Source organism: Primulina tabacum, chromosome 5 (genome assembly GCF_025594145.1).
Source record: "Primulina tabacum isolate GXHZ01 chromosome 5, ASM2559414v2, whole genome shotgun sequence".
NCBI lineage: Eukaryota > Viridiplantae > Streptophyta > Magnoliopsida > Lamiales > Gesneriaceae > Primulina > Primulina tabacum.
Genome location: NC_134554.1, coordinates 25,741,143 through 25,765,068, shown reverse-complemented (window position 1 = coordinate 25,765,068; position 23,926 = coordinate 25,741,143). Strand labels below are relative to the sequence as shown.

General features: G+C 38.0%; 2 protein-coding genes and 1 non-coding gene across 3 annotated transcripts; 1 reads left to right on the top strand and 2 right to left on the bottom strand.

The window, feature by feature from the left end:
• Positions 1-3,480: 3,480 nt before the first annotated feature.
• Positions 3,481-6,469, bottom strand: LOC142547372 (cinnamoyl-CoA reductase 1-like). The gene is made up of 6 exons (XM_075655629.1): positions 6,266-6,469; positions 5,233-5,402; positions 4,877-5,062; positions 4,613-4,775; positions 3,947-4,136; positions 3,481-3,869 (listed from the first exon to the last, which is right to left on the bottom strand). The coding sequence occupies exons 1-6, from the start codon at positions 6,378-6,380 to the stop codon at positions 3,731-3,733; spliced, it is 963 nt and encodes a 320-aa protein (XP_075511744.1). The 5' UTR covers positions 6,381-6,469; the 3' UTR covers positions 3,481-3,730.
• Positions 6,470-12,188: 5,719 nt separating this feature from the next.
• Positions 12,189-14,001, top strand: LOC142544295 (uncharacterized). The gene is made up of 4 exons (XM_075651357.1): positions 12,189-12,409; positions 12,545-13,048; positions 13,306-13,396; positions 13,534-14,001. Exons 1-4 carry the CDS (start codon positions 12,189-12,191, stop codon positions 13,999-14,001), a joined length of 1,284 nt encoding a protein of 427 aa, XP_075507472.1.
• LOC142547862 (small nucleolar RNA R71) lies at positions 12,193-12,298 on the bottom strand. Its single transcript, XR_012820753.1, has one exon. It is a non-coding gene; the product is annotated as a small nucleolar RNA R71 (small nucleolar RNA).
• Positions 14,002-23,926: the final 9,925 nt, after the last annotated feature.

Here is a 23,926-nt window from a genome sequence, read left to right as displayed (position 1 = left end):
ATGATTTTTATCGTAAAATCGCTCAAGCTGTGAAAATTTGTGCATGTTCTTCACGTTTTCTCAAGTTTTGGTTGCAGGCTTCGTTAGGATCTCATGAATCTTTGCTGCTTTTGTTAGGGCAGCATGTCCAGAGCGTTCCAACGAAGCCCTCGACATTTTTAAGTATGTTCGAGGTGCAAAGAAAATATTTTTTTATGTTTTTGAGGTATGTTAAATGTCTTGTGACCAATTATGAACGAGTTTGGAATGCGATGAACGTGGCCGAGGACCTCTCCACCTCGGTAAAGTATGATCAGGTTTGATCAGGATTGGAAAGCAGTAAAATATGACCAGAGACCAATCCACCCGATAAAGTATGACCAGGGATCTTATGTATGTGGTAGTGGACATCTCTGCCAGCCTAGTACTGTGGTTTAGTCAGATCAGGCGTCTTTATGTATGGGTCAGTTGCTTTGAAACATATCTCTACGCAAAATGATTATGTTTATGTATGTCCAAGTATGTACGATGCAAGTAGGTTTATGTAAAGTTTTACGATATGATGGCACGTCTACGTTTATGTATGTATGTTCATGTTCAAGTATGTACGTCCTACTTTAAAATGCATGTGGTTTTATTATGTATTGTTTGTTATTGTCAGTTTATACATGTTGAGTCTTTAGACTCACTAGACTTGATCGATGCAGGCGAGGACGAGTACGAAGAGACGAGGGGTGGGGATCAATGAGCCGGCTCGGACTGCACGGAGACTAAACTCGAGGACCGCCTACGTTTTTAAGAACTTTATGCATGTTTCAAATACTCTGATTTTATGAGACTATTTTACGTTGTTTAAACGAATACTTTTTCAAACTTGGTTGGTAATTGTTTTTTTTCAATTATTTTTAGATGAGCAGTTTATTTTTATTGCAATTTGGAAGATTATTATTTATTTAAAAAAATTTTTATTTTTTCGCAAATTTCAATTATTTTAAAATTACGGTGCGTTACATTTTAACACAATCACACATCCTATTGGAGACACAGAATAGTTTGCACATATCTAATCGAGCACCAACTATCATACTAAAACCCACAAGAATAATATACACATCCAACTGTTCATCCTTGAGGTCGATAAGTTTTGTCGAAGGGCATAATCATGGACAAAAGTTTTTAATGACTCCCTTGTATCAAGAAATTGAGTAAAATTGCGGACTATATGTGATTTGTATACTTATAAGGCTCGACATGGCTGAAAACAAGACAACAAAAAATGGTTAAATTTTTACGGACATCAAAGAAGCTACTTCAATTTTACAGAAGTCCTAGAGGCCAATTAATGGATAGATTTTACACGATGATCAACATTTAACAAAAATGAAAAGAATGATGTTGCATTCAAAATCCGTCCAAGTAAACCATGATTTCAAGCATGAGACGACATGAATAAAGATATAATACGCAACAAGTCAGGTAGTGAGAAATAAAATTCATACAACAGGATATACTTGTGCTCCAACAAGCAAAGACCCAAACTAAGAATGTTTAAATTCTCTACACCAAGACAACAATCAGACTTCAGGTACACGCGTTCACTCTTATGAAGTCACATACTTTTCGATTTGCAAATTTGGAGACAAGTAAGTCAAAGTTCAACATAAAGACATGCAGACATTACCTACTCTCCGAGATGTAAAACTGTGTGTCAAGATTATTGGATTTTGTGAACCTTCGAAAATGAAAAGATGGTAGTATGGAAAAAAAGCACCGTCAAAGGCACGATAGATGTGTGATGGTAACATGAGGAAGTTTTACGTCTGGAACAAGTTTGGGGCTTGAAAATATTTATGCATTTTCATTTGGTCAAATTCACGAACACCATGAAGACACAATGGTGATCAAAATAATTTATGGGTTGACAAGTCTAACCTAAGAGGTGGCAATAGCATAGGGAGTAACGATTGATAGTGGTTGTGAACTGATAGTAGAGATGATAAACTGGGTCACTGACGATGAAGAGGGACTTTAAATCTTGGATTTTGAAAGAGGAGATTTGGGAATGTGTTGTTGGCTTGGAATTCTGTTTAATTGATTTCGGAGTATGCGAGACATAGAGGGAGAAACAGCTTCATAAATGATGAGAACGAGCGGGTGAAATAACCTCTTCGAAATTCAAAATCGGAGTGCGCTTTTAGATTATTTACGTGCTCCACCCCATTAACAAAAGGTAAAAATCAATAAATATAATTTTGGGTTTCATGGAGAGATATAGATAAATTGTAAATGGGTCTATATACAAGCAATAAGTCCAATGGATCAATTCTTGCACGACATTTGTCTGGGCTAAATTTGGACATGCCCAAAATTTAATTAAACTCGTGAAGAAATAATTAAGTTGAAGGATAAGGTTAGAAAGCCCGTAAAAGATTAAAAAATATTTGAATAAATCAAGTTGCGTGCTACGAAAAGAATATCCTGAGAGATTATGGGCTTGATCATGAAAGAATGAGGGAACCGCCTAAATTTGAAAGAAAAGATAGGCAGAATTGAAAAAAAAAAAAACTTAACTCAACAACACAACATTCGAACAAATTTCTAATTTCTCTACAAATTTTAGACAGCATCTTTACGCATTTTTAGATATTGGATTAGGTTTTCGGTCTTTGCAAGAGTCTTCCGGTACCTAGTTTTTATTATATTTCTTTGTTTACATAAAATCCTACTATTTGTTTATATTAATAATGTCAGGGATTTATTTCATTCATCTAGTTGTATTGTCGTTTATTTGTTTTGTATTACATCATAGTTTAAGAAATCATAACCGACAATCAAATTTAATATATATTTTGTTTGATTTCATATAAGTCAAATTTTTATTATTTTTCATTTAATTTGATGTTTGTAGCACATCAAAATATTGTGCAAACAAATATTTCAAGTTACTAACTAGGCAAGTTTAATAATTTATCATTTGCAAATTTATAGAAAAGAAATAATAAATAAACCAACAGTAATCGTCAAACAGTTAAAAAGAATGATGGTGGAGGGTTAATTTTTAAATATTTCAATTGATAATTAACACAAATTTCCTATTTTTTTTTTATAAGCTCAACTTGGTTTATATATTGAATTAAATAGTATAATTCGATATAGAAAAAATTAAATATAATCTTTTAAATTTTTTTATTAAATAGTATAATTCGATATAGAAAAAATTAAATATAATCTTTTAAAAATTTTTATATAAAAAATTTTAATTGCCAAAATAGAAACTATATTTTGTAAAATTTCGTGTGTAAACTTGCATAAACTAAAAAATTATAACGGAAAATAAAGACCGAGCTCCTTTTCGGAATCCTATTATTTATTACACAATTATTATTTTTTTATAAATCAAAATGTTAATAATGCATAATAGATAAATTGACAATGACATCTAAGAATAAATACATTTCACGTGGACATGATAATGTAATCCTTAAATTAATCACTTGAAAAGAACACCATGGAGTACTTTATTTGACAACACACCAAGTCGAAGTCCATTTAAAGATCGAGATTCCACTTATACATAAGAAGAGAAACGAGAAAGAAATAAAAAAACAGAAAATATTACATAATTGATCAACAAACTCACCAGAAAAAGATCTAAATGTGAAGCATAAAATCATCTAGATAACATAAGTTATTGGGAATGCTCGCCCGGAGGCATAGAACTGATTTGTTGCAACTGGATATTCATGTTCCATCATGAATCAAGCATGGACATCTGTTTGTAACTCTCCACCGCATCAACGAGCGTTTCTTTAAGCGGCCTGTACCTCCAACCCAGTTTCTGCAGTCTCTCCGAAGTGAGCTTCATCGTGTCCTCTCCCTCCTCTTTGAAGCTGAAAAAAGTGTATGGTACATCTTTATCAAGTGAAACTGCTTAAGAGTTGATGTTTCAGAGTGAAACATTCTTTACCTCTTGGGATACTCATAGTTAGGATACATTTCCCTCAAAATTTCCAACATACCCTGATATGAAACCGTGTGAGCCATGCATATATAACGACTTTCAGCTTCAGATGTTTCGTAAACAAACTTTAACGCTTCAGCTACATCACGTACATCCACCACCTTCCGGAAGCGGTTAACCACTTGTTCATTTCCTCCTACAGGATCGAACACATAGCGTACAAAGTAGTGTAACATTGGATAATCAAAAGGCTGCACACAAATGTGTAAACGTGAAGCCTGTTTAGAGAAATAAGGCGAAAAGGGACTTTGAAGGCTTTCCATTTGTGTAAACTTTCATAAATTCTTGGGTTTTAGTGGTAAATCGCATAAAGACCCTCTGTGTTATTTTAAATAAACCAACACTCCAATGTACAATTCAAATATAATCTTCATTCTGTAATTTGTCAGTTATACAAGCGAGAAACACAATAAGAAGATTACTTTTAATCGCCAGACCTAAAGTCTACGACCTTCCGTTTGACAATGACACAATCGACATTAAATTTTAGAAGATAACAACATAGTAAATTCGCTGATATTTCAAAAAATAATATTTGTTTAGAGAAATTAAATAAAATGAAATAAACTAAATTAAGCAATGCAACAAGAAACAATAGGTCAAAGGTAATACCTTTCAAAAGGTTGATGAGAACAAGACTGCTAGCGTTTACCTTCTGCAACAGCATCGGTCCCAGTACAAGGCAGGGACAAAAAGATATAACCTCAAGTCCACTTTTCTTTGCATATTCCAGAGCCTCGATCTCTGCCACTGTTTTCGAATAACAATACCAGTTCTGCGGATATAGAATCAAGTGATCAAATAAAGATTCTACAAATTGCCCAATGAGAAGCACAAAATAGTATTTCAAGTTATTGGCAATCCTCTAGCAATTACGTTTGTCATCTTGCAGTATTCTGCATCTGACCAACATGTCTCATCCAGCAATTGATCCTTGGGCAAGTTGGGGTTCATCACAACAGCAGCTGCTGACGATACAAAAACAACACGTCTGACTTTAGCTTCAGAGCATGCCTTCAAGACATTAAGTGTACCTTTTACTGCAGGTTCAACCAGTTCTACCTGCAAAGATGTCATGTCACCAAATTTATGCAAGAAAGTAGGCGGAATTGTCCTTCAAACCAATTTAGCACTCACGGAAAGTCAAGAAGTTGGTGTCACGATGTTCAGACAAACATGTTCTCCAATATCCATTTAATATTTAAATTAAGTAAAGAGTTTGAAAATCACACCTCTGGATTTGGAACGAAGCCACTAGGAACTGGGCTGGCAACATGGAATACTCCATCACATCCATCAACTGCAGCAAGCAATGAGTTATAATCCAGCAAATCTGCCTTAAAAAGCTTCAGCTTCTCAGCTGCATACTCAAGGCTTTTCAGCTGAACATTTTTGTCATACCCTGCAACAAACAAGAATAAATCCATATTACGCATCAGTAACACTGAAAAGCAATATTATTTTACACCAGCAACCACAATGATTTTTATTAATATAGAGTAAGAACCTAACAGATTAAAGAGTCGATCAAAAATAACAATGATATCCCCAAGCAAGTAAATGACATGTTTACAGGTCATTTTTGTCGAATACAGATATTTGCACATAAAAAATCATTGACAGGTTAAAAGATAGGAAAGAAGAAACAAAGGACCACAAAACATTCACCAGTCAATCCTAAAGGCAGTAACCCAGCGTCAGACTATCATCCAAGGTGTGAATGAACACCAGTTCCAGGCAGAGTCAAACTCAACATTCAAGTTCACAAACAGATATTTGAAACAAAACTTGAGAACCCAAATGGCTCGTGAGTTTGAGTTTCTTCAAGCACTTATCCATTCTTGTTTTGTATCAAACTCAAACGTTTGCTTGTGAAATTTCACATGCAAGGTTTATTCCTAAAGAAAAGTTCGTAAATGCTATACATAGTTTAATACACAATATTTACCAGGTTTCAATTCAAAAGGACGAACTAATTCAATTAGTGGCTCGAGTTCAAGCTCGAAATTGACAAGCTTAGATATCACCTCGAATCAATTCCACTGATTTACCCCATTCCTATAAACTGCGAGCAACTACATAAACAATCAGCTGATCATCAAAATCGATTTAATCAAAAATCAAGAATCACTCATTGGATCAACGATTCACTCAAACACATGCTAACAAAGTACCTAGGTTAACTTTACCAATATTTCCGGGAAAAAATCCAATATAATCCAAGCACTATAATGCATGCAAAAAATGATAAAACAAAAACATAACCCGAATCTCTGACAGTGCCATGAACGATGTAAGATTTGGAAAGAAGCAGCTTGATCAGCCATGAAGCAATGTAGCCTCCCGCCCCCGTCACGCAAACTCTGCTATTTTCTCCCATTTTCGCCACAAATTTAAAAACTTTTGGGCTTTGATTATGAATACCTTAAAGCGTATATTAACAAGCTCTGGTGACAAATGGCAATCCACTGGACTGTTAACGGACACGGCACCCCAATAAGACGGTATTTTATTTTATAATTTTGACAAATACTTATTTATTTGAATACATTTGAAAATATCATTTTTTTAAATAAATAATTGACCAAAAATACATTTAAAAAGATTATTTTTTAAATTAATAATTGATCAATGTTATTTTGTAAATTTCTCTCCATAAAAAATATTATCAGATTTTATTAGAATTAAAGGTTTTGGAGTTTGACAAATTTGCAAAACTAATTAGCTGAACCGAAGCCAACTGAACTGAGATCATATAACTGAAGTAACTCAAACTGAAATCATCAGAACTGAAGACTAAAAAATTAAATGATCGGATGAAATCGAACTGTACAAAGATAATTGAATTAGTAAAGTCAATTGATCTATCAGTTAGAACTGAACAAGACGCATTAACTCAGTCCAACTGATCAATCATATAGTCAATCTAACTAATCAAACTCCTAATCAGTTTGACACATCATCAGCATCTCAACAACCGACAAATCGTACACATCATACTGTAACTAATAGTAGAAGCGCCGCATATCAGATTACAGTATTGTACTAGTGTCAGAAGAATGTTTACACATTCTGAAAAGGACAAATCAATGAATATGAGTCATTTAATCTATTCAATGTGACCGTTGGAAGCAAAATCTATAAATAGTTGATGAACTCAGTATGAAGCAGTTTAGTGATTCCACGATTTTGAAAACATCTGAAAAATTCAGTTATAAACGATCAGTTGCGATATTCATACAGAAGCTCACACTTAAAAGATATTTCATAGCTTTCAGGCTATCATTTGAGCTAAAACACTAGCGCATTACATTGTTATATTCGATATCTTAAGATCAGTTGTGCTACGAAAAATTATCAGGTTATATACTGATAAGCTATAAGAAACTAAGAGTTTCATTTTGACAGTGTTTAAGTCCAAACTGAAGTGGGTTATTACACTTTCTGTAATCAATCAAAGGCTTTTAGTGAAATCCTATTCTTGTGATAGAAGGGGTGACGTAGGAGCATTTGAAGTCTCAGAACATCCATAAAATCCTTTTGTTTATTATTTCAGTTATTCTTCAAGTATTCAATCTATCATTTAGTTCATTTCCGCACTTTAACTAGTTAACTGACTGATATTGACAGCAAGATTCTTGAATCAGTTCGTCACAAAACTGATTTATTATTTCGAAAAAGAGTCAAAATCTCAAAGTGTTTATTCGACCCCCCTTCTAAACACTTAGACCCTTCAAACCGATCCTAACAAGTGGTATTAGAGCGGTTTCAATCTTGTTTCTGAATATTTTCTATTCATACGCCTGATCATCATGTCTTCTTTCAACAAAATCCATATGCTTTCAAGAGAGGAGTTTGATGATTGAAAAATAAGAATGCAGGCTCACTTAGCTGCACAAGATGACGATACTGTGGTACGTTATAAGTGATGGAGCCATGAAGATAATGAAAGCTAATACAACTATTGCTATAACTGATGGAGCAACGTCACCGCGTTGAGAAACTACGTGAGGAAATGGACAGTTGAAGACAAGAGAAAAACAAGCCTGAAAAATGTGGCAAAAGATATTCTATACAAAACACAGGATAAAGTCACATTCAGGTGCAGAACTGCCAAAGAAATTCGGGAAAAAACTGATTCAATTATGCGAAGGCAACGAGCAAACAAAGGATACCAAACTCTCAGTCGTAGTACAAAAATTTGATAATATCAAGATAAAGACTGGAGAATCCATGAATGAATATGATGAACAAGTCAACAGTATCATCAACGCACTGAATACACTTGGGAAAGTGTATTCAAATAAATAAGTTGCATTAAAATTTGTTCGTAGTCTTCCCAAAGAATGAGATCTTAAGACAATGACAATGAGAGAATTAGAAGACCTGAATAAAGTGGAACTACACGATTTATTTGTTGATCTCAAAGCTTATGAGTTTGAACTACAGACGAGAGAAGGAGAACCATCAATTCCACCAGTTACAACTGCTCTCAGTGCCATGAAACTTGAACCAACTTGTCCAGTTGAGAAATCTGTAGAGCAGCTGAGCAATTATGAAACATCTACTTCTAAAAAAAACTACTAGGAAATTTTTTTTTTAAAGCTAAATCTCAAAATATACATTTTTATGCATGCATGTATGCAAATTTACATCGAAACGTCAACTACTTGTTTATCTTAAAAAAGTATTAGAATTTTTTTTCCTTCCTAACTTTTAGTCTAAGCCGAAATTCCTAAATCCATGCATAAAATATTTTGATGCCGTTTTAAAATAAAACATACCAACTATAATTGAAATTTTAAAAGAATGTAACTTGAAACATAAATTCGTCACTCGTTTACCAAACCTAAACTTAACATTTTTCAAAATCAACCTAACTTTAACATCCTCTCCAAAACTACTCAAAACATATAAAAGTCGTAAAAATCTTTATCATAAACGTAAACGTAAATTATAATCATAATGAGGAAAATCTAGCGCTGGTCCTCAGGTTGTGTGCACCTTCAGTCCAGCAAGATCAATAATCAAAACCTCCATCAACAGTAATATCTTGCTCACCTGCATCTATTACACCTAGTGAGTCTAAAGACTCAGCAAACCATAATCTTTATAACAAGTAATAAATATACAATCGCATGTAACAGTGAAAATATTTTTATTTAAAATAACTTTTCATGAACATAAACATAAACATTTTTCCTTTCATCATTTCATCATAAACATTTTCCTTTTATGGAATTCTGATCGATAATTGTGACTTTTGTTTCATCATAAGGTCGATGGATCCATCTACATGTAACCCCAGTACTGGGCGGCAGGGACATCAGCGACACTCTCAACTGTAAACTGAGCCTTGGCCTATCATCATCATATGGAAATACGATTTTCTGGCTCTCTCTAGGGCTTTCTCCCATAGAAGGGCTACTTCCGGGGCCTTTTCCCCTTAAATGGGCTCCCTTTGGGACCTTCTCCGGTAAATAGGCTTTCTCTGAGGCTTTTTCCCACATGATATCCCCAATCATATCATCATAGCATCATAATACTCACAATTACTTCACCTCCTCTAACGTTTCATATTATCATCACTTTATAAAAATCATGCATATAAATATCATTTTTCTTTTAAACCAACCATGCAAGATATTTTTTAGTCTAAACATTTTAGCATAAAATTTCTTAAACATATAAATTAAGTAATTTATCATATATTATAGCATTCAAGGCACTACCATGCCGTCTAACCATTTTTCAGTGTAAAATGATTGTTTTACCCCTAGACGTAAAATTTCTTGATTTAAATTTTTCTTACTTTCATTGACTCTAGACCATCCAAAATAATTATTTAAGTTTAAAATAATTTTCTGATATTTTTATTTAGCTTAAAATCTAGGCTTTCATTTTAATTCATAATTATTAATTCGTAGAGCGTTTACTTTCCGAATTAATTCAAACTTTATTATTAAATTTTCAAATTTTAAAACATAGACTTTTTATTTCCTATTTTATCCTTGTGAACCATGAACCACCCTCGTGGACTCACGGTTCAATCCCTCACCATTTAAACCAATTGTTTGAACCCTTATCCAAAAACCCTTGAGCCAACTCTCGGTTTCGTTGAGCCAAACCCAAGCCACTGATAGACGTGGTTTTTACATGTTTTAGTGCATTTGTTTGTGTGTGTTTGCATGGTGCATGCGTTCATTTCATTTACATTTTGTTCACTTTAGAGTAAACATTTGCATTTGATCACGTCTCACTTGTGTGTGACAAATTTGCAGGAAAAATGACCGGAAGATCGAATCTGGAGCAAAGTGCGCAAGCCAAAAAGAAAAAGGCAGAAAGGCTACCGCCCGGGCGCGAGATTTAATTTCCGAAGTCAACTTACAAAAGACTCATCGCTCGGGCGGTAATATTCTACCGCACGAGTGTGAATGCCGCATTCCCCAAGAGAAATTACAGAAGATGTGGCGCTCGAGCGGTATTATTCTACCGCCCGAGCGCCGCTTATTTTTGGAAATAATCCTTGGCCGATTCCTTACCTTATGTTGTGAATGGGATGATATGGAAAGGGGGGTTGGACGTTTTTATGGTCATTCAGACTTCATTGAGCAGCCGCCGCGAGCTTGGGAGAGAATTTTGCGCTTGGAGTTGAAAATTCGAAGATTTCCGGGCGTCGTTCCTCGCATTGTCGTCTAGCCTAGTATTTCTAATCTAGTTTTTATCATTTAAACTTAGTTTTGTTAATTTCTAATATGAATTTGAGTAGCTAAACTTTAATATTTGTTGGGATTTAAGGGGATCCTACCCCAAACTTTGATATAATTTATTTACATATCGATTTTTGATGTATTCTTGATTATACTATTGTTTTATCGTGTTGTTAAAGCGTAGCTAACTTTAATAACAATTTTATATTGCGAGTGAGTTCGAGAGAATAAATTGTGATAGGAACGAGTAGTATAATCCGTGGATCTACAATTTACATAGATATATGAAATTGGATACGCGCCGATAGTTATAGTCCTAAGGGTCGAAAACTAGGGGGTTTCCTAGATCGACATGCAATTCGCTCTTGATAAATAATTAAAGACATTTAATTACTTCATTGAGTAGAATTAGTTTGGCATAGCTCGAGAGAGTGTGTTCAATTGAATAAGAAATCCTGTCAGAAGCATATAATCATTATCGAACGAATTAATTAATTAACGAGGGGTAGGTGAACCGATATTCCCAACAAATTCATTTCTCACTGAATTTTTAATCAACCATTTTAGATATTATATTTCATTATTCCATTCTTGAATAATTTTATTTGCATATTTATTTGAGCATAGTAGTAATAATCATTCAATCAATTTTCGTTGCTAAAGATTTAATAACTGAAAATAATAATTGTCAAACACAGTCTCTAGTGGAACGATACTCGTACTCACGTACATTATACTATTACTTGACATCGTGCATTTGCGATTAATTTTGAGCACAAAACCATATTTTTATTAAGGATTCCACAGTGCAAGTTTTGCTCGATCAAGTTTTTGGCGCCGTTGCTGGGGACTGTTAATTCACAATTTTATTTTTAGTTATTTTCTTTAGTATTGTTTCATTTTATTAAATTAACACTCCATATTCTGTTACAGATATCTCGTCCAGTGCATGCCAAAGTCACTTGACGTGGAGCTTGAGCAGTTTGACCCTGAAATTGAAAGAACTTTCCGTAGGAGAAGACAACAGCAGAGACTGAAAGAACTGATGGAGAGGCACGAGAACGATCATGAGGAAGAACACAAGGATGCTAGACATGTTGAGATGCCACGCCGCATACCGATGCTGGAGTATGCCCAACCTTCTTTGGATGGAGCACGCCCCAGCATTGTGAGGCCTATTGTGCGGGAAAACCACTTCGAAATCAAACCAGCGATAATTCAGATGATTCAGAACACAAGTCCAGTTTGGAGGATCTGCAGTAGATGACCCAAACACGCACATCGCAGATTTTCTTGAAATTTGCGACACTTTTAAATTTAATGGAGTTTCTGATGATGCTGTTAGGTTGCATTTATTTCCTTTCTCTCTACGTGATAAAGCTAAAGCATGGTTGAATTGTTTGCCTGTAGGTTCAATCACCACATGGGAGGACATGGCGAAAGCGTTTTTAATTAAATACTTTCCTCCATCTAAGACCATGAAGCTGCGGGCAGACATCACCACATTTTCTCAATTCGATCAGGAGTCTTTATATGAGGCATGGGAGCGCTTCAAAGATTTATTAAGAAGATGTCCTCATCACGAACTGCCACTTGGGTTAGTCGTTCAAACCTTTTATTATGGCTTGCTTACTCCTAATCGTACTATGATAGATGCTGCTGCGTGTGGAAACCTACTGAGGAAGACTGCTGAAGAGGGGTATGAGCTGTTGGAGGAGATGGCTGCTAGTAGCTATCATCCTCAATCTGAAAGGAACAACCAGCGGAGAAGTGCAGGAGTTCACCAGGTAACTGACCTTTATGTTGTTACTGCACAACTTGATGTTTTGAACAGGAAACTAAATGGCTTGAACATGGGTGGCACAGCTATGCGTCTTCTAGAGATATTCTGTGAAAAGTGTGGAGGTGAACATTTTGTGAAGGACTGTCAAGATGACAATCCCTTCTATGTGCAAAATGAGGCACCGGTGAATCAAGTGGGAGTCCACAACCGTCCAAGAAATGATCCGTTTTCAAATACATACAATCCTGGATTGAGACAACACTCCAACTTCTCATGGGGTGGTCAAGGCAATCAGACTCGACCACAAGGAGGACAACCATACGGGAAACAACCAATGTACAGATCTGATCCTCCTAGGGAAGAAAGGTCCAACTTAGAGCAGATGATGTCTAAGTTTATCTCGTCCACTGAAACTAGACTCCAAAATCAAGATGCATCAATAAAGGGGCTAGAGAATCAGATTGGACAGTTGGCAAAGATGATAGCAAATCGAGAGCCGGGCACCTTGCCAAATAACACAGAGACCAATCCAAAGGAGCAAGTGAAGGCGATCGAGTTGAAGATGGAAAGATCTTAGAGACCAGAGGAACAGAAAAAACTCAAGCACATGATGAACAGACTGAGTCATCAAAAGGTAAGTCTTCCAACTCAACACCAGCACCCACTGCACAATCTAAAATTGTTAGCCCTCCACCTTTTCCTGCAGCATTAAAAAAGGCAAAACTTGATGCACAATTCGGTAAGTTTCTAGATGTATTCAAAAAATTGCATATCAATATTCCTTTTGCTGATGCTTTAATGAAAATGCCTAGTTATGCTAAATTTTTGAAAGACATATTAGCTAACAAGAGGAAATTGGAGGATCACATGATGGTGAACTTAACGAAAAATTTCTCTGCTTTGGTGCAAAACAAAATCCCACCGAAACTAAAAGATCCAGGGAGTTTTTCTATTCCTTGCATGATTGGTGATGTTGTTTCTCACAAGGCTTTATGTGATCTTGGTGCAAGTATTAATCTCATGCCCTTATCTGTATTTAGGAAGCTCGGATTAGGAGACCTAATCCAATAAGGATGTCCTTGCAACTAGCAGACAGATCTGTCAAATACCCGCGAGGGGTTATAGAGGACGTCTTGGTAAAGGTGGACAAATTCATATTTCCTGCCGATTTTGTGGAACTTGATATGGAGGAGGATGTGGAGATGCCCTTGATTTTGGGGAGACCGTTCCTTGCGACTGGCAAGGCCCTGATTGATATTCAAGAAGGGAAGTTGAGATTGAGAGTGGGCGAGGAAGAGATTACTTTTAATGTTTTCAATGCACTTAAACACACACTGCATTCTGATAGTTGTTATAGAATCGATGCTCTTGATGCTCTTGTGTCTAACTATGTGCAGGATGCTCTTAGGGATCCTTCGGAAGCCACTCTCACTACTGAACTGAGAGAAGATGAACTGGACGAAGAGAGAGCCGAAATAGTGGCGTATCTCAATGCCAACCAACCATAGAAGAGGCCAATAAGGATGAAATTAGAAGACTTGGGAGATCGAAGAGACTTGATCCCTCATAAGTCAAGCTTGGAGGAACCACCGATACTTGAGCTCAAACCATTATCTCCACACCTCAAGTACGTATACTTAGGTGAGAATAACACTTTACCTGTCATTATTTTTGCTGCTTTGACAGATGGGATGGAGGACAAACTGTTGGAAGTTTTGAAAGCGCACAAGAGTGCTTTTGCGTGGAAGGTGGCGGACATAAAAGGGATCAACCCATCAGTCTGCATGCATAAGATCTTGATGGAAGATGAGTACTCACCTCTTGTGCAACCTCAGAGAAGATTAAATCCAAAGATGCAAGAGGTAGTAAAAGCAGAGACTATCAAACTCCTTGATGCAGGTATTATCTATCCTATATCTGATAGTGTGTGGGTAAGTCCTGTCCAGTGTGTGCCGAAAAAAGGTGGGATTACTGTGATCACAAATGAAAAAAATTAATTAATACCCACTAGGACAGTTACGGGGTGACGAGTGTGTATTGACTATAGGAAGTTGAATGATGCCACCCGTAAGGACCACTTTCCCCTTCCCTTTATTGATCAAATGTTGGAGAGATTAGCGGGGCATGAGTTTTACTGTTTTCTTGATGGGTATTCGGGGTATAATCAAATCACTATAGCACCTGAGGACCAAGAGAAAACCACTTTCACTTGTCCTTATAGAACTTTTGCTTTCCGCCGTATGCCTTTTGGCCTTTGTAATGCCCCTGCTACATTTCAACATTGCATGACTGCTATATTCCATGATATGATTGAAACTTTTCTCGAAATATTTATGGATGATTTTTCTATCTTTGGTGCAACGTTTGATGAGTGTTAGCAGAATTTGAGAACCGTGTTGAGGAGGTGCGAGGAGACGAACCTGATGCTTAATTGGGAGAAATGCCACTTCATGGTACATGAGGGAATTTTCTTAGGGCACAAGGTTTTGGAACAAGGGATTGAGGTGGACAAAGCTAAAATAGAAGTCATAAAGAACCTACCACCACCATCCTCAGTAAAGGGAGTTAGAAGTTTTCTAGGCACGCCGGTTTTTATAGGCGGTTTATCAAGGATTTTTCAAAAATTGCCAAACCTCTATCTTCCTTACTTATGAAAGATGTGCCCTTTGATTTTAATTCTCACTGTTTACAGGCATACGAGGATTTGAAGGAGCGTTTGGTGACGGCTCCTGTCTTGGTGGCACCAGATTGGGATCTGCCCTTCGAGATCATGTGTGATGCCAGTGATACAGCGGTGGGGGCTGTGCTTGGCCAGCGTCAAAACAAGGTATTTCATACAATTTACTACGCAAGTAAGACCATTGATGAGGCTCAATTGAATTACGCAACAACTGAAAAGGAATTACTTGCGGTAGTATTTGCGCTTGACAAGTTTCACTCGTACCTTGTTTTGTCCAAAGTCATTGTTTACACCGACCACTGTGCACTTAAGTATTTACTTGCTAAGAAAGATGCAAAGCCACGCCTACTTCGGTGGATTCTATTGTTGCAAGAATTTTATTTTGAAATAAAAGATAAGAAGGGTGTCGAGAATGTAGTAGCGGATCACTTGTCTAGGTTGGAGCTGATTGGTAATGACTTCACCAACGAAAGAAATTCTTCTCTGACGTGAAATATTATTTTTGGGAGGAACCATTTTTGTTTAAGATTTGTGCATATTCCATGATAAGAAGGTGTGTTACAGAGGAGGAGTTTGGTCAAATCCTCAACCATTGTCATGACCGTGAGGTAGGTGGTCATTTTGGACCAACTAGGACGGCGTCTAAGGTACTTGAATGTGGCTTTTACTGGCCAACCCTCTTAAAAGATGCTCGTGCTTATGTGCTAACCTGTGATAAATGCCAGCGATCAGGTAACATCTCTAACTGTCATGAAATGACATTAAATAATATTCTTGAGTGTGAGGTTTTTGATGTATGGGGGATAGATTTCATGGGACCGTTTCCCAGTTCGTTCACAAAAAAATATATCTTGGTTGCGGTTGATTATGTGTCTAAATGGGTAAAGGCAGAAGCGTATGCCACTAATGATGCTCAAGTGGTCCTGAAATTTTTAAAGAAAAATATTTTTAACAGATTTGGGACACCAAGAGCAATCATTAGTGATGGTGGCACCCATTTTTGCAACAAATTATTTGAAAAACTTTTGAGCAAATACGGTGTCACACACAACATCTCTACCCCATATCACCCCCAAACGAGTGGGCAAGTGGAAGTGTCGATCAGAGAGGTAAAGAAAAATTTGGAGAAAGTTGTAGGTGTCAGTAGGAAAGACTGGTCGGTGAGATTAGATGATGCTCTTTGGGCATATAGGACTGCTTTTAAAACACCTATAGGCACTACACCATATAGGTTGTTGTTTGGTAAAGCATGTCATCTACCTGTAGAGTTAGAGCATCGAGCATACTGGGCCACAAAAGCATTGAACTTTAACTGTACTGATGCAGGTGAACAACGTCTGCTGCAACTGGAACAGTTGGAGGAATTCCGGAACCTGGCATATGATCTTGCACTATCATACAAGGAGAAGACGAAGAAGGTCCATGACAAGCGGATCATCGAGAAGGAATTCAAGGAAGGTGACAATGTCCTACTCTACAACTCCCGATTGCGACTGTTTCCTTGAAAATTGAAGTCACGATGGTCTGGACCATTCGTGATTTCTAAAGTATACCCGTCGGGAACCGTGGAACTGCACGATGGAAAGGATGGGACATTTACGGTCAATACCCAGCGACTGAAGCACTATATGGGTGGCATAATTGAGCCACAACTTGGAATCGCCCGGTTCCAAGACAATTCGAATTGAGACCGACCGACAGTCCAGTTCTCGACTGTAAATTGAGAACTACCTCTTTTTCCCTTATCTTGCGTTCAATTCGATATTTTGTTGATGTTAGTTATGTTTTATTTATTTTTGTTGTTTCGTTTTTTTTTAAAAAAAGAGGAAAATTTCATGCATTTGGGCAGAGAACTCGGCACTCGAGCGGTAGATTCTACCGCTCGAGCGCGAACATTTGTCTCAAAAAATTTCCCGAGAACTCGGCGCTCGAGCGGTAATTTTTTACCCTCGGGCGCGCCTGCGTTTAAGAAGCGCAATTCTCTTTCCCCTTTTCATTCTGCGAAAATTTTTCCCCAAATCCCTAACTCTAACTCAACCCCCCTCTTTCGATTTTCTTGTGCAGGCACGTCAATCTCCACTCCATTTTCCGGCAACAAGGCACAATCCTCCTTAGGAAGCAATAACACCTCTCTCCGGTCACCCACCATCTCCATCAATACCACCATGGCTCCAAAGAAACAACGAGGTAATCCCGGTTCCTCCTCTTCATCTTCATCCTTCGATAGACATCGCTTTGTGAATAAGGCAGCACGGGCTCGATTTGGGCATGCTAAGGTGCATATAAACCCCATTGCTGAAAGGGGATTTCGCCATCTGTTTGAGGATAGACACGTAGAGACTCTTGGGACATTAGAGAGACGAGGATGGGTAAAATTTGGTGAGCAACCTAAGGCGGCCGTGGTGTCTGTAGTTAGGGAATTTTATGCTAATGCCGGTGAACGAATTGATGGTAAAGCGTTTGTTAGAGGTCGCCTTGTGCCGTTTGATTCATTCACGATTAACTCCCTATTAGAAACGGCCGACGTTGACGACTCCGAATTCGAGGCATTAGTTGCGGACCCTAATTACACGATGATCATCGAGACTTTGTGCCATCCGGGCGCGATGTGGAAACCGTTGGGCTGATCGCCAAGCTGCTTTGACGAGAAGTATTTGAAAACGGGAATTGCTCTGTGGTATCTGTTTGTGGCCCGAAGGATGATGCCGGTCTCGCATAAGAGCGAGGCGCAAAAAGAGCGGGCGGTGCTTCTGTTTGCTTTGACTACTGGATACAACATAAATGTGGGCAAACTCATACATTCTCAGATCATGATGAGCATAAATAACAGCGACATCGGCCTCTTCTTTCCTTCCATCATATCCGAGTTGTGTGCCTAGACGGGAGTTGTATTCCGTGATGATGAGGAGTGATTGCAGCCGATGAAGGCTATTTGTGTAGATGGCTTACAGCGGAAGAGGGCAAAGCGACAAGTAGACTTTCCCACTCAAGAGGAGGAGGCAGGTGGATCAAGCACCGTCATCCCTCGTCGCCCACAACCCCGCAGGCGCACTCAGAACGACAAAATGGACGAGAGTCTTGCCTTCATGTCGCACCAGAAGCAGTTCAACACCAACGTCACGACTCATCTTGCCCATCTCGACTCCATGATGCGCACTATGCTCATCCACGGGGGCGTAGATCCAGGGACAATTCCACCACGTCCGCCGTTCATTCCCCCCTACCAGTTTCAGTATGACTATCTTCCGCAGGGGGATGCCGCCGGAGTGCCACCACAGGAGCACGATGAGGAGGAGCCTTGATCAGGGGAGTTCACTGTTTCCCCTCCTTTGCATTTTTATTGTTTATTGCGTTACGTTTATTTCATATTGATTGTTTCATTAGTGCATTTATTTTTGTGTCTCCATCCGTGTTTGTATTTTTGTGTTTCGGTTTTTGTGCAATGGGGACATTGCACACCTTTAGTATGAGGGGGTCGTTTTTCAGTATTTGTCTTGCATGAGTGTCAGATGATGGTGAAACTAGTAAATTGGTAGCCAATGATAATTGTAGGATAAATGAACTGCATGTTGCTTAGTCTTATCACTCGTTATGAACCACCAGGTGAATTGAAATCGTTTTATGCACACATAGTGGATTTTAATAGTGGTGTCGATGACAATTAAGTTCAAAATAATCTGTGAGGGAGAACTGGAGAAACATAAGATGCGAGTAGAACTTGAATGAATATCTGTTGAAATGAGTGACTACCAGTAACATGAACTCGAGTAGAAAATCAAAATTATACCTCAAATATCATTCATCCCAATCGTGCATAGGACCTAAAAATTCGTCTCTAGGCCAGATAAATAAACATGCCCTATATTCCAAGCCTAGGGAGTACGCATGAGAAAACTATGCGCCTGAAAAATAAAAAGAAAAAAAAAATAAATAATGAAAAAAAAGGGGGATGTAAGGTGTGGGGGAGCTAAAAAGGGATGAAATCCTATCCCAAGGCTAAAAAGATGGAGATGTAAGGCGTTGAGGAATGTCAGAGAAAATTTCTGACAAGGGCATAGTGAAAATGATATACGTACTCCCAATCTTTCTGAACCACTTGAGCATTTATAGCTATTGACTCCCTACATTTTGTTGTTCTACAATGAAACTCTACCGCTGTATGTGTTTACTGGTTAGTCCCTAATAGAAACAGAACTCAGTAGAGAGAAACTTGCGTTGACTTGTCTATTTGGTGACCCACATGATTTGCGAATAAAACTGTCTGAAACAAAAGCTAGAAAAATCCACAGCACACACGACCACACTTTGTTGGACAAGAACAATTGTTGTGCGATTTTTTTAAGGTGATATTAATGGATGTGTGTTTTGACTAATTGGATGTGGTTCACAAACCCGCTGAGGCAGGCGATGTCTGTTTGCTACTTCACCATCAATCTAGTTAGTTTAATACGTTCACTTTGTGTTTGTTGCATGTTTAGTTGTAGTCTGTAACCTATCTTGCTTGAGGGCAAGCAAAAGGTTAGTATGAGGGGGTTGATAGACGTGGTTTTTACATGTTTTAGTGCATTTGTTTGTGTGTGTTTGCATGGTGCATGCGTTCATTTCATTTACATTTTGTTCACTTTAGAGTAAACATTTGCATTTGATCACGTCTCACTTGTGTGTGACAAATTTTCAGGAAAAATAACCGGAAGATCGAATCTGGAGCAAAGTGCGAAAGCCAAGAAGAAAATGGTAGAAAGGCTGGCGCTCGGGCGGTAGAAAATTACCGCTCGAGCGCAAGAGGTGATGATGTCCAGAAAGTATGGCGCTCGGGCGGTAATTTTCTACCGCCCGGGCGCGAGATTTAATTTCCGAAGTCAACTTACAGAAGACTTGGTGCTCGGGCGGTAATATTCCACCGCCCGAGCTTGAATGCCGCATTCCCCAAGAGAAATTACAGAAGATGTGGCGCTCGAGCGGTATTATTCTACCGCCCGAGCGCCGCTTATTTTTGGAAATAATCCTTGGCCGATTCCTTACCTTATGTTGTGGATGGGGATGATATGGAAAGGGGGGTTGGACGTTTTTAGGGTCATTCAGACTTCATTGAGCAGCTGCCGCGAGCTTGGGAGAGAATTTTGCGCTTGGAGTTGAAAATTCGAAGATTTCCGGGCGTCGTTTCTCGCATTTTCGTCTAGCCTAGTATTTCTAATCTAGTTTTTATCATTTAAACTTAGTTTTGTTTATTTCTAATATGAATTTTGAGTAGCTAAACTTTAATATTTGTTGGGATTTAAGGGGATCCTACCCCAAACTTTGATATAATTAATTTACATATCGATTTTTGATGTATTCTTGATTATACTATTGTTTTATCGTGTTGTTAAAGCGTAGCTAACTTTAATAACAATTTTATATTGCGAGTGAGTTCGAGAGAATAACTTGTGATAGGAACGAGTAGTATAATCCGTGGATCTACAATTTACATAGATATATGAAATTGGATACGCGCCGATAGTTATAGTCCTAAGGGTCGAAAACTAGGGGGTTTCGTAGATCGACATGCAATTCGCTCTTGATAAATAATTAAAGACATTTAATTACTTCATTGAGTAGAATTAGTTTGGCATAGCTCGAGAGAGTGTGTTCAATTGAATAGGAAATCATGTCGGAAGCATATAATCATTATCGAACAAATTAATTAATTAACGAGGGGTAGGTGAACCGATATTCCCAACAAATTCATTTCTCACTAAATTTTTAATCAACCATTTTAGATATTATATTTCATTATTCCATTCTTGAATCATTTTATTTGCATATTTATTTGAGCATATTAGTAATAATCATTCAATCAATTTTCGTTGCTAAAGATTTAATAACTGAAAACAATAATTGTCAAACACAGTCTCTAGTGGAACGATACTCGTACTCACGTACATTATACTATTACTTGATATCGTGCACTTGCGATTAATTTTGAGCACAAAACCATATTTTTATTAAGGATTCCACAGTGCAAGTTTTTCTCGATCAGCCACCTTGTGCCAACCCCTGACCAGACCTCCCACGGACCCTACAGGAACCTCTTGACTCGACATAGCCAATGCGGCAGCCCCTTGACAGCAACAAGAGCACGCAGTGCCTTCAACGTGCGCCTAGGACTCCTAGTTCAGCAAGGACTCTACGCCCGAGCCACGACCCGAGCCCCAGCCCTATGAACCAACCATGGACCATCCTTAGACCTAGCCTACATCACCCTTCCCATGCCTGGAGGGGCGTCTGCGCCTAAACCACATAGGAAGAGTTCTAGCGATCAAGGGCTCTTCCCTACAGCCAGCCACGGGTCCTAGCAGAGCTAGGAGCCCTTCCAGCCCCTTAACCCTGATCTTCAACGAGCCCCAGCCCAACCCTGGCCAAGCCCTCGGTGATGAGCCCCTTGACCGAACCCTTTAAGAGCCAATCATGCAATAATTTGATCAAGCTTGGAACCCGTTAATGTGCAGCCTAAAACCAATGTTCTAAGGACGTTTAAACCCCCTTAAATTCTTCCCTTATGGTGTACGCAAGATGGAAGCCCCTTCGTGCAATAATATATCAAATTTCGAAGCATTAAAACATACCTAATTCACATATATATGCATAAAACGAAAATATTCAAAAAGGAATCATGTTTTTCATGCAAACAATAATTAAACACATATTAGGTTGTGATAGATGAGGAAGGAAAGAATTATGGCGTGCATTTGCGTATTTTACGCAAGACAATTACGTTGAATTGCGAAGAACAACAACGAACAACCTTGGCTGGATTATTCCCTCAAAACCGATGCTTTTCTTTGCTTTAATTCTTGTGTGCGTGTGAGTTTTAATGGAGGAAAAGAGCGAAAAATTCACCTTTTAATCGAAAATCGAAAATCGTTAAAAATTAGGTCTCGTCGTATAAAATCACCTCAAAATTCTTTACTTTCAAAAATATTCTAAAGCATCAACCTTATTTTAAATAATTAAAAACAATTATTTAATAAAAATATTTTCCATTTTTTTGTCCCCAATCTCCGTTTCTCGTTCGCATCTCGAATAACTTTTAAAAATACAATTTTATTGAAACATCCTGTAACGTCTGTCGTTTTAAAAAGTGCGGAAATATATATATATATATTTTTGTAAAGCTCACATTTTGAAATTAATCATTTAGATAAATTGCATGCATTCAGTCCTACTAAAAATACCATCTAAATATAATCATAAGTAATTACCAATAAAAATATAGCGGAATAAAAATCCTAACATCAAAAGTAAAATAAAACAGCGTAAGAATGCTCATATCCTCTCAATAACATAAAATCGTGAATGTGCGGAAAATCATGAGGTCCTCGGGTCATGTCGCTCACCAGGTCCGCCGGCTCAGAGTTCAGCACCTCCAGTCCCCTCAAGATCAAGATCACCTGCATCACACACGCATAGTGAGTCTCAAGACTCAACATACCTATACCGTGATAACAAATACATATACGTAACAAGCAACAGTGAAAAATATCATAATCAACATACATTTAATGTCTGCAGTAAAATCATATGCATAATTGTGACCTGTCAAAACATGATAATAATCAAAGCATATATCATCGTATCAACATATACGTGTTCATTTTCTTAATTTGAATTTCGTTCGTCAGCTGTGATTTTCGTGTTATCATGTCATTCGATGGATCCATTTACGTGAAACCGAGGTACCCGACGGTGGAGGCATCAGCGACAGCATCAGCCGTCCACTCTGCCCCAATCTATCGTGTCATCATGTCATCGTGTCATCATATTAGTCACAACCAACTCCTATCCTTCAAAAATGTATCATCATATTCACCACTTAAATAAAAGCATGCATATACATAATTTTTCCTTTAAACCAAGCAGATAACGTATTTATCGTAATTTCATAAAAATCATGAACCTAATGCATAAACATTTAAAATATCATAAATTTGTGCTCAGGATGCTGCAAGTACCTAAATCTCACCTCGGGTGCAAAATGACCATTTTGCACCTCGAAACCCCAAAAAATTATCGTTTTACCCCTGAACCTCTAAAATTGACCCAAAATTTACCAAACTCCTTAAAATATCCCAAAACATGATTATAAGCATTCCTAGACGTAAAATCGAACCCATTTTACAACTTAACCGATTCGTTTTAAAATTTGGACTAGGGTCCCGGTTTTCACCCAAACCAAACCGAACCGAAACTCAACCAAATTTTTCTCAAATTAAAACACCACTTAATATCACATAGGAAGCCCTAAAACTCTCAAAATTCGACCCACCCAAGCCCACTAACACTTCGCTGCACGCTGCTGAAATTCCAGCACCTATTCCAACAAAACCCATTCGCTCAACTCCGTCCTAGCTTGCTAGCCACTCGAACCAGCCCCGAAAAAATCTACTAGGGACCAAGACCAGACCCTAAGGGACCTACCAGACCTACACAACCCACCCCATGCAGCCTACACAACGGAAACGAGCGCTAGAACCCGAAGGAACACTACCGCGAACGATTCTCACTAACCCACGCTCGATAGCCTACGGGGCTTATTCCAGCAGTGCTCGAGCCTTCCCAGGCCGTGGTGCAGACCCACCAAGGTCTTGTCCATGCCTTGGATCGGCCCTTGTGCCGCTGGTTCAAGCTGATCGGCCAAATCGCCTCACCAACGAGCCTATGCTTCAGGGAACGCGCTCAACACCTTCTTGATTCGACACAGCCTAGTATCCAGC

Bases quoted from the DNA above. Each gene is read 5' to 3' on its own strand.
- LOC142547372 (XM_075655629.1), bottom strand. From the start codon at position 6,380: ATGGGAGAAAATAGCAGAGTTTGCGTGACGGGGGCGGGAGGCTACATT. The intron at 5,063-5,232 runs GTGTGATTTTCA...ACATCTTTGCAG, and splicing joins GCTTCGTTCCAAATCCAGAG to GTAGAACTGGTTGAACCTGC. The intron at 4,137-4,612 runs GTATTACCTTTG...TCGATCCTGTAG, and splicing joins TCTCATCAACCTTTTGAAAG to GAGGAAATGAACAAGTGGTT.
- LOC142544295 (XM_075651357.1), top strand. From the start codon at position 12,189: ATGAAGCTGCGGGCAGACATCACCACATTTTCTCAATTCGATCAGGAG. The intron at 12,410-12,544 runs GTATGAGCTGTT...TGTTTTGAACAG, and splicing joins AGGAAGACTGCTGAAGAGGG to GAAACTAAATGGCTTGAACA. The intron at 13,049-13,305 runs GTTGAAGATGGA...GAAAATGCCTAG, and splicing joins GAGCAAGTGAAGGCGATCGA to TTATGCTAAATTTTTGAAAG.